This window comes from Passer domesticus, chromosome 15, assembly GCF_036417665.1.
Source record: "Passer domesticus isolate bPasDom1 chromosome 15, bPasDom1.hap1, whole genome shotgun sequence".
In the NCBI taxonomy this organism is placed as follows: domain Eukaryota; kingdom Metazoa; phylum Chordata; class Aves; order Passeriformes; family Passeridae; genus Passer; species Passer domesticus.
In genome coordinates, this window is record NC_087488.1 from 16,972,670 (window position 1) to 16,990,101 (window position 17,432).

At 36.7% G+C, this 17,432-nt stretch overlaps 1 protein-coding gene across 13 annotated transcripts in view; it reads left to right on the top strand.

Annotated features, from left to right (window-relative positions):
- The window catches only part of LOC135281725 (3-phosphoinositide-dependent protein kinase 1), a 77,719-nt gene that overhangs the window by 47,604 nt on the left and 12,683 nt on the right, over positions 1-17,432 (top strand). For 9 of the 13 annotated variants that reach the window (XM_064390844.1, XM_064390850.1, XM_064390849.1 and 6 more), the window contains 3 exons: positions 2,580-2,705; positions 5,180-5,238; positions 9,782-15,862. In XM_064390844.1, coding sequence (XP_064246914.1) covers positions 2,580-2,705; positions 5,180-5,224 — 171 coding nt within the window. In that variant the 3' untranslated portion in view covers positions 5,225-5,238; positions 9,782-15,862. Of the gene's footprint in view, positions 1-2,579; positions 2,706-5,179; positions 5,239-9,781; positions 15,863-17,432 lie in introns of those variants that run through there. The other 4 variants (XM_064390841.1, XM_064390848.1, XM_064390853.1 and 1 more) reach the window with 2 other exon arrangements.

Sequence of the window (17,432 nt, forward strand, 5' to 3'; positions counted from 1 at the left end):
ATTCAGTCTGCCATGTCTCCTAAAAAGACTTATGTGCAATAGGTTGGTTTACGTGGTTGGATTATGAAGCATTTGTTCATAGCTATCAACTGAAGACCTGTCAACCTGGTTGAAACAGGATTGATGATTTGGCTGATGTTTGGGTCTTGTATGGTATCTACTTTCAGAGTGGTCATTTGTTTCTTTAGAGTGTCAATAAGTAAAGAAGTATTTTTCCTTCTGGTAGTTAACGTAGTTTACCTGATAATGAGTTGTTGCCATTTTCCAAGAAGAAGAGTCAACTATATATTAATTAAGATGTATGTTTGAATTCTTCAAACTTCAGAGAAGGTGAATTTTGAGTGGCTTTATTGAAATATGTATGCAAACTTTCTGGATGTTTTCTAGCCTTAAGTGGGTTAAAAATATTGTTTAATGTCCTACCTTTACCTTAGTAATTGAAGCAGTTACTGTATTTGTATGAAATCGTTTATAATTGCTATATAATGTATAGTGTAAACTTTATACCACTTTGTAAGCTTTAAAGCAACTTAATTGCTATTATTTTCTGAAAATCTGTGCATGTTTTTTGTTGATAGGGAAATTTATCAACAAATCATTTTAGTATACAAAGTAAATTTGAGTTGATTTTCCAGCTTTTCAGTAGACTTTCTTAGTCCATCTTGTACAACTAAGGAACTAGTTACTTTGTGGGTTTCATGATTCTATATTGCACAAATACATTATGGTGCAGACTGCAGAGTATTCATTATGAAAGATTAGCTGATTTAACATCTCAAGGTAAAGACGTCTTTATATGCATTGGTGCTTCTCAAAAGCCTGAGTGTTTGTAACTTCATTACATAGTTTTGGTTGAAAAAATGTCTTTAACAATAATTTTTGATCAGCCTGTGTTCATTACTGTTTATGTATATATTTTGCAGAACTAGAGTGATGTTAGAAGAGGAGGAGGCAGGGAAAGTTTCTGGTTATCACATTCAGTGTAGTTAAAGTACATAATTTGAAAGTGATGAATTTTGATGGGCAGTGGTGCTCATGGGAGGCTGAGCCTTTTATGCTGTAATATCATCAGGCTCCAAAAATTTTTGACAGTGCCTAGGCCTGACGTCAAGTTGATTCATTATATAGACACACTGCCTGCTGCTCTTGGTAGATATTAGCTCTGTCCATCTCTGGAACTGCTTGCTTGGCTGTCTTGCTGCAGTGCAGGAACATCTGAACATCTCTCTCCTCTCCTTAGAAAGTACAGTGAGGCTTGGTTTTCTTCTGACAGTGCTATATGGAAGCTGCTTTTAACCTTGGTCTAACTTCAGTTTTTGTTGGGGAATAATTTTATCCCTTAAGTGCAAACTCTGCATCAGGATTTCATCTTGACTTCATCTTTCAGGCTGTAACAAATCTTTTGCTCTCTTTGGTGTTCTGCTTGACTAATGGTAGTACACTATTTGTCTTTACAGAGATAACTACAGTGTTTTAAGTGCCATTACCCTAAAAAAGTTAGGCCTTTCCTATGTGGCTGTTTCTAGAGCACTGAAATGGTACAGTAGAGATTGGGGAATAGGGCACTCTTATTGTATATATGTGGTGATTTGGTAGATAGATTAAATATAGTTTGGGTAATGACAAATTGACACAGTGCGTCTGTGCAACAGTTTTATTTTTAGGACTTTGTGTCAGTAGATCTGACATTATCTTGTAGATCACACATTATCTTGTGCTTTTGAAATAAAACTTTAAAATAAATGAACCAGCTACATCTGAATTGAATCTGACTTGGAAAGGCAGGCAAGCATGTAAAGCTGCTAGCATATTAGGTAAGTGTATTGTGTGTAAGGTAAGACAATTTCTGCCATTTAATAAACATGCTGCATAAGAAGTAGTAATAATGTTGCGTATTTTCTTCTTTCTCAGTAAATTGTCATTTGTCATTCAATGTAGAGACTGTAGAAACTTGTAAATATGTCACATTTCATTATACATGGCTTCTGCTTGTAGCACTTCCTTAATTAGCTTCCTTGTAGCAGTATGTATGAATTTCAGATGTTAATCTTGATGTCCCGCCATACTGTGTCTTGTTTTCCAGTCAGATGCAAATATTGTGTTTGTTCATTCAAAATATGTTTTAATAGAGATACCATTGTTCTGTAAGTAGTGATGGGTATCCCTTCAGGCTAAAGAGGTTCCTGCATGCAGCCATTTACATGTTAAATCATGCCACGTTAAGATACCACATATAAACTTTAAAAATTAACTTCGGAGGATAGGAAGGTTTCTAGTAAATAACAGAAACAGGGAACAGGCTACTTCTTCACTGGCCTGCCTCTACAGTCTTTTCTTTCACAGTGATTCATTAATTCTCTAACTGTTAAAAAAAAACCCTGTGTGTATCTTATCATCAGAGTGTATATTGTCAATGTATTTGTCAGCATCAAAACATATTTGCATTGAAGTGGAGAATCATGCTTCAGGCACAGCCTACAGTCTGAAGAGTGAGGAATGTTTGTACTAATCATAAGACTTTATGGAATTTCTTTTATGTGGAGATACAATTGACTTTTTTTTAAAATTTCATCTTTCAGCTGGTCAGTATTGGTTCTTCTTATAACTATGGCAATGAAGATCAGGCTGAATTTCTGTGTGTTGTCTCAAAGGAATTGCATAACACTCCTTACGGCACAACCAGTGAACCCAGTGAAAAAGCAAAGGTGAGTTACTAGACATTGGACTAAAGAAGTGGTGTTGAATTGCGTGGGCTTCACAAGTCATGATAGATCTACCTCTGTTCTAGACTATTATTTGATTGTCCTTTTTTCCCCCTTGTTCAGGGCTAATAATATTCCCTGTCCATTGTATGAGGGACTGTAAATGGTACAGTCAGCATGCATTTGTTATGCATGCCTGAATTATTTAAGTACGTTACTCTGTACTTTTTCAGTATCTGTTTTTTTTCGGGTATTGGCAGATACTTGCTCTTTACAGCTGAGAAGCTAGGTTTTGTTTATGATACGTGTGAATGACAGTAATTCAGTTAAAAACTTTTTCTTGCTTGACTTCTGCTGAAGAAATCTTACTGTCGAGAATGGAACTCGAAAGATACTATCTCTGTAAAACAGTCACGTGCAATACGTTATAAAATGATACTTGTTAATGTTTTTAGGGTTCTACCAAGTTTACTTTCTGTAACCAACTTTACAAAAAGATTGTAATGGGCACAGTATCTTAGTATTTCACTCAGTTGTATTTCAGAATTTGTACAAAGGGAAACGTAAAACCACAGCCAACTAACCGTAAGGCAGAACAGTTCTGTAATGTGTGTTCAGTGTCGTGATTAGTGAACAGCTTTTGTCATTCTGTTGCTGATTTGTATCAGGAGATGACTACAGACAAACTGGATACACCTGTAGTTGTCTTAAAAGCTTTTGATTTCCCTTATGTAGATTGAAAACGATTGCTAAATCATCAAAGCTTGCTTTTTCAAAAATCACCTTCAAAGAAATTGATTTTGAAATAATGCTAAGAATGGGTCTGAGTCTTGGTACTGAGGCCTCAGATAAAACCTCATTACTTTCTATGCTTTGTAGCATGCTTATGCAGCTACACATATGGAATAATTTTTATAATTTGAACTATAGAAATATGTAGAAATACTCTAAGCTGTATGTTGGATTCCTAGTGAAATGAGTAATTTATGTTCATCCCTGTTGAGATAAAACTTCCAAAGAGTTGTAAAGGATTAATCTAGTTAGGGATAAATAGTGAGACTGGGTAAGCTATGTCTTACTCTTTCAAAACCCTAGTTAAGGTCTGCTTTTGCCAGGATGCTTGAGGAAGACTTTGAAAGTTGACATGTTAGAGGTGCGTGGTAATAATTTAGGGCTGAGATATCTACCTGAAATAAAATGTGGAATTCTAGAGCCTCATAAAAATCTTTTAGAAGGTAATTTTAGAAGTTGCCAGAGTTACATTGCATGCTTAATGTAATAGAAAATATGAGTCAAAAATAAGTGTTAAAGACAAAAACCAAAAGCTAGTTGAGACTGCATTACGACTGTGTAAATGGAGTAGTGCTGAGAGAGGCTGTCTTCATTAGTGTGCTGCTTGGTCATTGTTTGAGAGAAGAGAGCAGAGCATCACTTGACCATTGTGATGAAGAGGAGTTACTGTTAATTTTGATTGGAGGGTCCCTCCTTTTGTCCTGGAAGAGTTAAGCTGTTCCTAACAATTAATAGGCAGTACTTGAAGAATAATTCTCTTGTATATTAAGTTTCTAAAATATAATATTTTTGTATCTAGGTATACGTTGTAACTGGGAAAAAAAAGGAAAAATAATTTATTTTTTTTTCTTGAGACGTTTCTGACAGCTGTGTTCAGGAGTCTTGACTTTGGGAGATGTTGTGTCCATAGTTCCCTCTTAGCAAGCATTATCCTCTAGCCTTGGTAGCGGCTGAGCTGGTCTTCATGAAGTGCATATGATTGAAATTCTGGCATCCACTTTTATGTACAGAATAATATGTTCATGTACTGGGACTGACTTATAAGAAACTCCTCCTATTAGTTTTACAGCAGATTGAGTTAGAGAAAAACAAAAAACATATACCTGCCACTATTTTTTTTTCATTGACGAGTACTTCAGTTTTAGTTAATAGTCCTGGATTTTCAGAACAGGAGAGGGTATCTTCTGATAGCCATCTAATCATGTTTCACCTTCATTCCTTCTTAGGAACCTTTTTCTTGTATTTTCTTTTTTTAGTTAATAACATAATAAGTTAGTAGACAACTTCTGTGTAACCTTCTAATACACCTAAACAAAGGAAATCCGTCTTAAATGGTTCCACTGGCTTTTACTGGTAGCCATGGCACAACCAAAAGATAACCTGTATTCCCACAAGCAGTATTCTCTTTCAAACCACTTTATGGACCTGACCTTTGGCTTCTATCTGCTGACTTCAGGATATTTGGAAGAGGAAATTGTCATGAAATCTGTTACATTCCTTTTTGAAATGGTCAGCTGTCATGCTTTTTTATAGAAAGAGTGGAGGTCCCAGGTAAAAGTAAATAAATGTCATTGCCACACGCTTCAGGTGTAAGTGGAATGTGCTTTGTTGCAGCTCTGACTCACTTGCAATCTCTTCTTTTCCCTTCCTTCTTCTATATGTGCTGCATGCTGCATGACACTCAGAGTGAGGATGAAGAAACGGATTACGATATGAATGACTCAGATTAAGTGTAAATGTCATGGTGAGCACTAGCTGCCCTAGGATTTTAACCAGATTCTTTTCTGCCCCATCCAATTCCCACCCCCACTAGTGCTGTCCTTCAGCTAGTCCTGGTGGTGTGTGTGTGTTTGTGATTATAGTTGTTGCATGGTTGGCAAAGGTAGAATTTGTGTTCCGGATATTGCTTCTTTGACAGAATAATTAGTGTTGCTTTTATAAACTGTATTGTGAGTAGTACCTTTAAAGCTTTGCTGAGAAGGAAAGTTCTTAATGTAGATTCTAGGGCCAGAATTGCTTTTAATTCATTAATTTCTTTCTTACTTTATGTGCACCATATTTTCTGTCAGATAGGTTTTCACATGTAGAGGCATGTGATACAAACTTACTGTATACATCTTCAGTAAATGTCTGATTTGGCAATAATTTTCCGAACTTGATTGAAGTGCAGCTTAGTCCAAAGGTGGTCTTAACCTCATAATTTTGAAACTTAAGGATTTTTTCAGTAAAGATGTGGCAAATATAAGTAAATAATGTCATCTTCGTGCTGCAGTTGTATTTATCACAGGAAACAACTTTGGGGAGGGATCCTTTCCGCTGTAGTTTGACATCTGACTGAAGATCAAGTTACATTAAAAGTCACAAGTGGAAGAGCACAAAAAAAGCTGTATCTGAAAAAACAACTTAGGCACTTTTCCTAATGTGTCTTTAAGTACTACTCATATTTATTCCACTCTCTAGTTTCTAAAAGATAACATACCATTGAATGTTCAGTTGCATGGTGTGGGTGGTCACTTGAGCATGTATAAATTGAAGATATTTACCATTGCATGAGATTAAACTTCAGCTTCTCACCTATACACCTGAACTTTTTAGCTGTAAAGCAGCCTTAGCACTTATGTCTGAAGTTTGGACCATGCTGTCAGGCACATGGTGTGGTTTTTGAAGTTGTCTTGTGCTAGGCCAGGATCATCACTTAATGATTCTTGTGGGTCCCTTCCAGCTCAGGATATGCTGTGATTCTATGAAGTCACTGCACGTGGCTGAAAAAGAACTACATTATTTTCTGAAATGGTGCTAACAGAAGCTACTGCTAGGGTAGTGTAAAGGCTTTTGCCAGGTCTTCAGGAATGGCTGAAAAGAATCAATCAAATCTGAAGCTTTATTGAAACAAAGTAAACTGGCACTTTGCTGGAATTTAACGTAATATTCTTAAGGTGCCTGGGAGGCAAACAGTCCTTAAAACACATTTCTAGCAGCAGCAGCTTTATTTTGAGTGGGAAGAAATAGTTTTCATGTTCTGCTTGCCTAAGAAACAATCACACTCAGGCCCCTAGAATATGAGAGTTCATTCAGCATTGTTTAGAATTTTTAAGGTAGCTTTGGATATGGTGTACCTATAGGGAAAATAAAACAGAAATATGAAAATCCTCTATACAGTAGATCTGTACTAGAGTTGATACAATTCCCAGCATCAGTACAGACTGGGTGATAGATGGATTTACTGCAGCATTGCAGAAGACTTGGGGATACAGCTGGGTGAAAACCTGAATTTGAGCCAGCAGTACTTGAAGAGCAGAAAGCCAGTTATCCAGGACTGCAACAAAAGATGCATGGCTGGCAGGTTGAGGGAAGTGATTCTCCCCCTCAACTGTATTTCTCATGAAATCCCATGTGGAATGCTGCATCCAGCTCTGGGATTCCCAGTACAAGACCTGTGAGAGTGGATCCGGAGGAGAGACACGAAAATGACCTGCAGGCTAGAACACCTCTCCTGTGAAGATAGGCTGAGTCAGTTGGGGTTGTTAGGCCTGGAGAAGAGAGCCCCAGGGCCAATGTTACTGTATTTCCAGTGCTTAAAAAGCCTTATGAGAAAGATGAAAAAAGACTATTACCAGGGCTCATGGTGACAGGACAAGGGGTGAGGTTTTTAAACTGAAAGAGGCTAGTTCTAGATTGGATATAATGATGAGCATATTTTTTACCATTAAGGTGATGAGACATCTGGCACAGGTTGTCCAGAGAAGCTGGGGTTGCTCCATCACTGGCAGTGTCCAAGGCCATGTTGGACAGGGCTTGGAGCAGGCTGGAACAGTGGAAGGTGTCCTTGCCCATGGCAAGGGTTTGAATGAGATGATCTTTAGCATCCCTTCTAACCGAACCCACTCTTATGATTCTATGGTTACTCTTTCAGTAGAGATGAAGGTTATAGAAGAAGCATCAAGAAAAGTGTGTTAAAATATTGCCTGGTGGAATCGAATTTTCTGCTTTATGTTGGGATTACTGGTTCAGTAAAGTGTACAAAGTTCAGTGTCCAGATCTGGCTCAGCTTTATCTTACTACATGTGTTCCTGATGCTACAGAAAATAGTTCTAAGGCTATTAATCTTGCAAGTACTCTTCCAGGAATGAACAAACTTAAATACTTCATATTAAATCGTAAATATTAACAAAATTAATAGATCCAGTATTATTTTCTAGTTGCACAGGTATTTGTTTCAGCCATGTTTTTGTCTCTGTTGGATATGATTTTACTTACTGATTCCATTTGCTGCATCAGACTGTTCTATCCTTTATTGTGGATGTCTACTCCAGCACTTTGTTCTCTGCTCTGACCAACAGCAAATACTTGGGGAAGGAGTTTAAGTATGAAGTATTTATGATATCTGCTCCTGATATATTTCCCCACCTTCCATTAAAACTCAGTCTGTGAATTTTGTCTACAAGCCTTCATCCAGATCATTTTATGGAAGCTACAATGACATTGTAATACCATGAGTTGGTATCAGTGACACTATCTTCCGTAAGTTTATCTAGTCCCTTTGGCAGGTATTACACAAGCAGTTGCTGAGTAATTTACAGAGCCTGGTTCTTCCCCACAGAATTCACTTATCTCTTTCCTACAGTTTCATATGAATGCTTTTTGCTTAGTACACATAGTCAAGTGTAACATTCATTAATTACCTTCATGAAATAAGAGGTGTTTGCTTCTGAAATGTACCTGAAAGCATGATAATGACCAGTGGAAAACGTCCTTCTGTATTTTGGAAATTTTTCAAAGTGGTTGTGCTGACATCTGGCTTCATAACTTCAAAACAATAATGCTGAATTTGAAATGGAAAAGAGCTTTGTATGCACAAAGCTAGATCCAGGTGTAGGAGGGAGTACAGTGAGCAAGTGATATAGTGGATTTTTAATTGTTTGAGCTAACACCACATGGCCTCTGAACTGTCCCTGAGCTACACAAATGGTAATGGGTGTTTCATGAACTCCAGCCCTTAAAAAATCCCATGGACTTGGGCAAAGCAGGTGAGACCTTGCTTGACTTCAGTCACTATGAAAGACATAATAGCCATTTTAACAATATTAAAAGGAAACCAAATATCTCAGATTTTAAAATTTAAAACCATACTTGAAACTGTTGTGTGAATCAGCTGCCAGCCTTTACCCTACAAGCACAGAGATTGAAGTGTTTGTGTGTGCTGGCAGATTCTGTGGGCCGGAATGTGCTACTGAGTGTTTGTTGTAACATCAGGTTACACAAAGATCATAATAGAAGGAAAATCCATCTTGAGGGCAGCTCTGCCATTGTCAAGGGATTGTGCCTTTGCTTTCTTTTGAATGCTTTTGAAATAAAGAGCCCTTCCCAATACTAAGAAAATTATCAAGAAGCAAAAGAAAATGAAGTATCATAAGACTTTGACTTACAGATTAACATTCTTAAGTACTTATGCTCAGTACGTTTGAAGCTTTGTTTAATGCTTTGTTTGCCTTTTGTCATGATTGATTCTACAGCCTGCTGACACAGTTCTAGAGTACTGTGCAGCCCAACAGTTTACCTCATTATTGCTGGTTGTGATTCAGTTTAGAACAGCAACATTAAAATATAGTTGCTTGAACAGTCAATCCTAAGACTTGGATCCTTTCCTTCTCTGGAGGAGGCAAAATAAACTGAAACAGAAGAGGAAAAAAAATAGTAAAACTGGAAGTAAATTGTATGCTATTGTTTTAAATCTTGCCAGGTTGTACTTGACCTTTAAAAACTTGCATCAGTGCGCACCCAGTGTGACATTTCTGCACATTTTGATTTGCTAGTTCATGTTTTCAGTACTAATTTATGGAACACAATTTGCTTCTGAAACTTCAGAAAGTTAAGGACATGTTTCTTGAACAGGAAAAATTAAGATTAAATTCAGTTCCTAGTAAAGTACCCAGGTTAATATACCACATAGGACCTCAGGATCTTCTGAACTACGTTGAGGTGCAATGGCTTACTTTTTGCAATTGCCAACTCTTAAGTCATATTAATGTATTAATGATTTATATTAATAATACTCAATTCCTAGCAGTATTTTACACCTGTTTTAATGGCATTTGATACTAGACATTGTACATATCAATCTGGTTTTTTTCAGTTTTAAAGCACAAATCCTAGGAATTTCCTCAAACCAGGTCCCTGACACATAACCAGTTATTTAAAGTAGTCATTGTGTTGCTCTTTGATCTCCATGCTTTAGGAATGACATTGAGCTAATTTTCATTTATAGAATTTTTATTGATCTATTTCAGATTTTGCAAGAACGAGGTTCCAGGATGTGAAGACAGTATTGAACGGTGACAATTTTTTTCTTGTATTCGAAGATGCAGTGAATTGTCACACTGAAGAGGCTTGGCTGCAAAAGAAAAAATCTGATTTAGACAATTTTCTGTTGATCTGGGTTCAACCATATTTGCCTATAAGCTGGTGTCAACTTCTGGAAGCATTGCAAGATTACATAATGGGAATAGATGGTGTGGGAGTGTGTGTTAAGTTTTGGTTGTAGTGCATGGTTGTGCTCTCTTGTCGGCTTATTGACACTGGTCATTTGAAAAGAAATGACCATGCACTCATATTTTCCTTGGAGACATGTAGCACTTAATGTCTGGTGCTGGATGACCCAATGTTGATCAGTTTGGAGACCTTTTCCTACTAATCATTGTAAACCTTAAAAGGACAATGTAATTGGTGCTACACACACAGACACTTACACACACACGCACACACACACACAAATGTTACAGCCCAGAAACGCAAGTGTTTGGGCATACGTTGTTTCAGAATCAGTGTCAGCCCCAGTTGACTGTATTATACTGCACATTCCTTATGGTTCTGTGACATAATCTATTATGTAATAACAGCCTAGGAGATCAACTGAAACTAGCATGTGTAAGTTACACAACAGAGAAAAGGTTTCTCTGAAGGGTGTATATATTGACTGGATGTATAGCTTATTTTAATACCCAAAGGGAAGACTAAACTCAGAGAAAATGGCCTTCCTCTGAGTTATTCTTGATGTTCCCTCTGTTAAAACAGTCTCCTGCAAAAGTTACGCTCCAGTCCTGGTCACATGCTTGAAAGTGGAATCAAAATTCACTTAAAATGACCAACTGAACATTCTGTTTCTTTGGAGGTGTTTGTACTCATATGTGTGTTTGTGCTTCTATAAAATGCTTATAAGCATTGAACTGTGTGGATTAGAGTAGAGATTTTTCTAGAGCTGAAGGTTTTACAGAAATACAGCTGGCTAGTCCTAAGTCCCTGTCTCTATGACTCGGATTAAAATCAACCTTAGTGTGAACATAAACTCATCCAGTTGAAAAACCTGATTACTTTGGATATTCAGGATCCCTGTAATCAACCTTTCTATACAGTTTCAGCTATGCAGTTAAGAACAGTGTTTGAACAGAATGTGGTGCAGCTTTGTTAGTTTGTCCTTGATAAAGCTAATACACAAGACACACACTATGTTTTGAGCAAAATCTTCAGCACATCTTTAAAACACTTAATGAAATGGACAGTATAAAACTTGGCTTCATTGACTCGTGGAACCGGTGGAAGGGAGTTTGAAAAAGCTACAAGATGGTTTTAAATTCTAAAGACATTACCGTTTTCATTCTAAGTAATTTCAGAATTCATGCATATACTGTAGGTAATCCTTTACACAAAAACCTGATTTTCAAACACCCAGGGTCTACTTTTTTTTATTATTATTTTATTTTTTAAAGGACTTAGACATTGATAAAAGTTTGGCAAAACAATTTGTAAGAAACATTTCTACTAAACAGATTAAGCAATGGGCTAAATGTTTTGTCCGTGTGCCTAATGCTTGAAAGGATTTGTAATGCATTTTGTGACTTGGATGTGGTCTGCACAGGAAGATGCTGGCCCCTCCACAACACATACAATTTTTGTCTTTTTTTAAGAAATTAAAACTGAATTTAATTTACTAAAGCTGTAATTGTGTAGGGGGAAATGTTTATACTTTTATACTTTTTTAGGTACCCATATTTTATCAGCTTAAATTGAGCACAGAGATGTCCCCTAAATAGTGACGGATTATCTTGTGTATCTGAAAATAAGCATAACAATTGTCTGTGTTAATTGCATATTAAAACATTTCCTCTGCTGCAGTAGTCACTGTGTTTTTAAGCAGTATGACTAAACCAAAATCTCTGAGCTCCCCAGCTCATTGCAGCCAGTTGCAGCCAACCATGTTACTTGTTGTTTTCTCGATGTGCTCTGCGGAGTAATTCAGCATTGATCTAAGTGGATTTTAATGCCTAAAATACCAGTTTTACAGTGATCCTTCTGAATCAGCATTTCTGCTGCCTCTCTGAGTAAACCCAAAAAGGACAGACTATTTAATAAAAGGAAATTTTCCTGAATGACATCAGCAAAGCATGAGTAACAAACAGAGCAAACTGAACACATTTAGAGTATGTATAAGAGTGGTTTTTTCTAAGTATGGAGGTTTTTCCCCACTGGAATATTTTCAGTTTTAAAACCTACTTCTATGCTGAGATTACCTGCAGTTTAGTTTACATTGTGTCCCTGCTGTAGCTAATTTTAGGGAAATGAGTGCACTTTGTTTCCAATATCTCGTGAAGATTTTAAGAAGGAAAGAAAAGAGAGAACTTCAGTAGGCGGGTAGTTTGTAAATTATTTTAAATACACTGTTTGAGGCCACCTGAACTAACTACTTTCCTGTTCTTGCTATTGCCATTATTGCTTTAATTTTTATGATAATGCAAGGCTTTCAGATAGATGGAAATGCTCTCTTCAGCTTTTTTCAAGGCATTAAGAATTTATCCCTAAATAAGTTTTGTTTTGTTTGACTGTTCCAGTTTCAAATGAAGTTAGTGACAGTAACCAGGTAATTGCATTAGAGTCCAATCTGCATTACCAGGCTTTGCAAACATTGCTTCATGTGTTAAGATCTTGCAAGAAGGAAGTAATGTACAATTAAAAATGGATTCCTTTGTTCTTCTTCTGCCATTTGGAGAGTACCTACCTGAGAATTGCCTGTGACTGTGCAGAGCTGAGGGGGGTTCCCTATTAGGCTGGAACTGCAAAGCTGTACTGCAAACCCCTTGGACTTAACTGTGGACATACACAGCTCCACTATCGTTAAATCAGAACAGTATTCCAGGTTAAAATTTTAAATCCTGAACTTGAAAAGACCATAGCAGAAGGAATAAAGCAGGAAGGGAAAGAGATGAAATTCCTTAAAGACATTTATATGACAGACTTCTTGCAAAACTTGTTTAAAAACAGAAGTTCAAATTTGCTATAGCAATTTCTTGCTTTGAGTTAGGAGACGGCCTATTGTTGGCCTTAGGTTTTCTCAGAGGCTATTTTTTTCTTTATTGGAGATGGCATTTTTATATTACACGCTTTTGACTTCTTTAAGCGTCAAGTGAATCAGAACTTCTCTGTAATGAACAAGCAGTTTTGAGGCCTCGAAGATACTAATGTCACATGGTCCATAATAACTATCCAAACATAGACTGACTCAGCAGCTCCCAGCCCAAAGGTTACCTGGGATTTTGTCCTGCTTACTGTGGGATTTCCATGGATTACAGTTAATTGCATGTTTTTAATCCCAAAGTAATTTAATTGTGTGTCAAAGTTTAGAGTTTAGAAGTTTTTTTTGATTCTTTACTAAAGTTTCCATTGTCACAATCATATACTCATAAAAGTTGGAAAATGGTACTGTGTTTTTTTCAAACTTAGAACTCTTGTAATGATAGAAGTTCCTTTCATCCTGCATTGTAGCATTAGGAGAAGATATTTCTTAAAAAATGAAGCTCAGTGAATCCATCTGACTGTTTTGAGCTTTTCTTTAGACACTAGCTGTATAACTTCATTTCTAGCAATGTGAATGCACAGTTATAATTGATTAGAAACAGGACTATTTCCTGCAGATTCAAAAATTTAATCAATCTCCTCTTTTTCTGAGAGAGGGGTGTTTTTGGGATTTTTTCAGGAGAAAAATGAAAACTGGCAGATTAAACAAAAGATAACTTGGTTGCAGGCATGCAACCAAGGGAAAAAGTCTGCTGAGTAGGGAGATAGTGTTATCAGAAAAGTGCTTCTCATAACACAGCACTATTCTGTGAATGTCTGTTGAAGTTGTTGAGAGTTGTCAGTCTCTGTTTAAGCTGTAGAGAGCTCCCACCAGCAAATTAACACACATTAGTTACAAATCTTTATTAATATTACAAAAATGAACTTGGAGTGCAAAAATGCAGTAGTATCTGGTTCAGTGGAATTAAATAGAATTTGGATTATAGTTACCCAGATACACTGGAATGTATTCCTTGGGAAGTACTGGGAGAAGAGTGAAGTTGTCCTGGGCTTTTTGGGGAAGATGGAAGTCAAAGCCTGAAGTCCGGGGATTTGTTCCCTTAAGATGTGATAAAATCAGAAAGTGCCATTCTCCTATTTTTATTCTCTCTTTCACCACATGAAAAGTTTCAAGTTTTCAAATTTTTCAATCAGCCCTTGAACTGCGGGGCTTTGGAAAAGAGATGAAATTTTGGTATGCCTTTAATAGTGTCTGTTATCTTAAGAGAGTAGGGTTAAAACCTGAGTGGACATTGGAGAAGTGTCTTTCCTGACACAACAGTTTTGAAATACTTTAGCCTAAGGGTGATGCCTGTTACTTCATTGTAATTTATACTGCAGCTATCTCCAGTTTTGAGGACAATCTTGGGCTCCGACGTGGGGCTTTTTGTGGAATTATTGATTCTTTAAATAGTATGAATATTCAGTTAAAAAAAAAACATGAAATGTGGAAGGCTCTCTGAACTCAGTGTCATGCAGGTTTTCTTTTGTTTCACAAAAATCAGGAGCTGTCTTTATAGGCTTCTTAATGAACAGTGGCTTTAAAGGGCTAAAAAGATCACATTGTCCAGTTTGCCTGGATGACTGTCAGAAGGAATTCTTTCCATTTTCAGAGCAGAAATGCTAAGGGCTAAAATGCTTTCCAGGGCTAATTTGACGTTCCAGATACGTACAATATCTAAAAAACAACTAGTCCATTTTCCTTTCAAATCATGGACTCTAAAATAATTTTTACGAATGTCTGAACCAATTGCAGATGTAAGTATTCCTATCTGGCTTGGATTTTCAGTACCCAGATTGGATAAGGGCACACTAGAGAAGGCAGTACACTTACCCTCCACTTTATTATTACCTTTGCTGAAATCTAACGATGTTTATGAACCGCACTGGCAATAGAGAAGCTTTGGGGAAGATTCTGCCCCAGGAAATTGTCACAGAATAGTTCTTTGCAACTTAGTTGACCTTTACTTTAGTGATGTCTACCAAGGCATAAACTTCTGAAAAGTTCAGTCAGTAGATACTGCTGCCAGCATAGCTTTCTGGAGGCATCAGAGGGTTTTCTTCATGATGTTATGTCTTAATAAGTACTATAACGAGAGAAACTTTTAAAAATTATTTTGTTACTTTTGGGGGTGAGTGGAAGAGGTTCTGTGATAGTGCTCTCCTCACCTTAGAAAGCTGAGCCTAAATTTTGACCTGAGACCTGCTGTGATTTTGAGGCCTCGTCATCTGAAATGAGTAAAGAGTAAAAGTGTTTGTTATGTACGTGATTCTTGCTACTTTTGAAGATTTTCCAAAAGCTTATGCACAACTTGACTCACATTAACTTGGCTCATGTGTACTTGCTAGAATGAAGCAAGTGCTAAGGCACTCTTAAAAGGAATATTACCAGCCTCTCTACTGGAACTGAAACAAGATCACCAAACTGAAGGAGTATCAAATGGCAGCTTTTTCCACCTGCTTCTGCCCTTATCCTTACCTCAACTTAGCTATGAGAAATCGACTTCCTATGCACTCTTTAGGATCATCTACCCAATTCAACAAATGTTCTTTTTTTTAACCTTTTCCTCCAAAACACCGGTCTCAAAATTAGTTGTGCATCAGCTGTTTGTGCTTATACCCAAGTTGCCGTACTTGCAACATGTTATTTCCTGGATAGTGGATTAGCAATAACACTTTATTTTTGTGCCAATTCATTATATCTGAAGTGTTCTTACTGCAGCAAAATTTGAGTTATGATTTGGTTTTAATGCATTTGCATTAACCAAAACTCATAGCACAGACACAGACAAGAAACTAAATTCAGGGAAATTTCCCTGGAAAAAAATCTGCTAGGGCTTCCCAAATAATTTGAAGATGGTTACAGTTAACCATCACTTTCACAACAAACAAATGAAATGCGTATGGGTATTTTTTTAACTTCCTTTTCATAACACTAGTGTATTGTAAACTGCATGGAATAAACCTGGTTTTTCCCTTTTAAAGTGTGGTGTCTTACATCTGTCTTTTCTTATCCTGTGATAATTCCTAGTTTAGCACTTCAGATGTAAAATGCAATTGCATATTTGTGCAGTGATTCAAAGCATTAACACTTTCTTCTTTGTAAAGGAGAAGTATCCTTTATTGCTGGCCGAAAGACTTTGTCACAAAAAAAGTTAGGTCTATTCAGACATATACCAGTTGGGAAATTACTTTCCTCTGCAGTTGCTGTGACGTACTGATTATTGTAGGACGAAATAGTTGTCTCTTTTATGGATATGTAATCACATGAAAAAGTTTTAAGTAATCACTTTGCTTACCTTTTATTTCGCACAACTCAAAAATTACTCTCCCTAACATCCGAGATTCTAGAATCCACATCTTTGCTATCTAATATAAGTGCTTCCTTTGTTTGAAAAACTAAGCTAATGGAAATTGATGCTTTGTAATAAGGCAAACATATAATAAGTTTCAAGGTTAGAAATGGCTGAAGGAAGTAAATTATTTAAGTGCAAAGTACAGGTTGTTGAAATTATCCCGGAAATTTGACAGCTGTGTCCTCTACAACTATAGAAAAGTTTATTATTGAGTATTAGTATTGAGAAGACCACTGGACAGCTCTTATTTTACGAACTGCTAGTAAGAATTTGAGAAGCTAAGACCCATGATTTTTAAATTCCTAAAGGCTCTATAATTACATTTGAAGTGAATTTCACCTTAACAGTTTAGTCAGTTTTAAGTGCAAAGCACATTCTATTATTTCCTTGTATATCCAGCAACATCTGTAAAATTGTTATTTTACTAAACTAATTTCCTGCATTTAATTGCATTTAAATTTTACTAAAATAAGTGCTAAGAACAAACACTGCTGTAGAAATCAAGTACAGCAATTACAGTAATTAAGTAATCAGTGTGTGCATCTGTATTTTCATCAGACTGTCCTACTAAAAGTACTGGTATTTTAGAGTCAGCCAGCATGACTTTCAGCCCAAATTCCTATTCTACATACCTGTTGCTGCAAGTGTTTTCACCATGTAGGGAAAATGAGAGCACAAAAAGGACAAGTGTCTACCCTGAACTAGAAACCAGGTTATAAAGGGGACATAAACTACTAAGTCATTAGCTACCTGTTTGGATCTTTTATAACATCTCGGGTTCATTTGGCACTAAAGTGATCCTGCAAATTCACTTTTTAGGGTGCTGTTCACCTTTCAGTGTGCTGAAATCTTGCCTGGTAGTCATATACACATAGTCCATATGTATGTGACATTATCAGAGACTGTAATGGGTACAATTTCATGAGAGAGATCCTGTAAGCCAGGTGCTTTTCGTAATGCCACTGGAATTGTGTGGAAAGTTACACAGGGAATATGTGTTTATCCTGGTCTACACTGGGTATTTGCTACTGGTGAAAGGTTTCTTAGGTACAGTGATCTTCAGCATATATTTTGATTGGGGCTGATTGGAATCTAGGTGATTATTTATTGAAATAGTCAATTCTAGAGTTCTGAAGAAAACCATTTTGAACTTCAATACTACACAGAACATCGTTCAACTAACATTGACACAGACTAG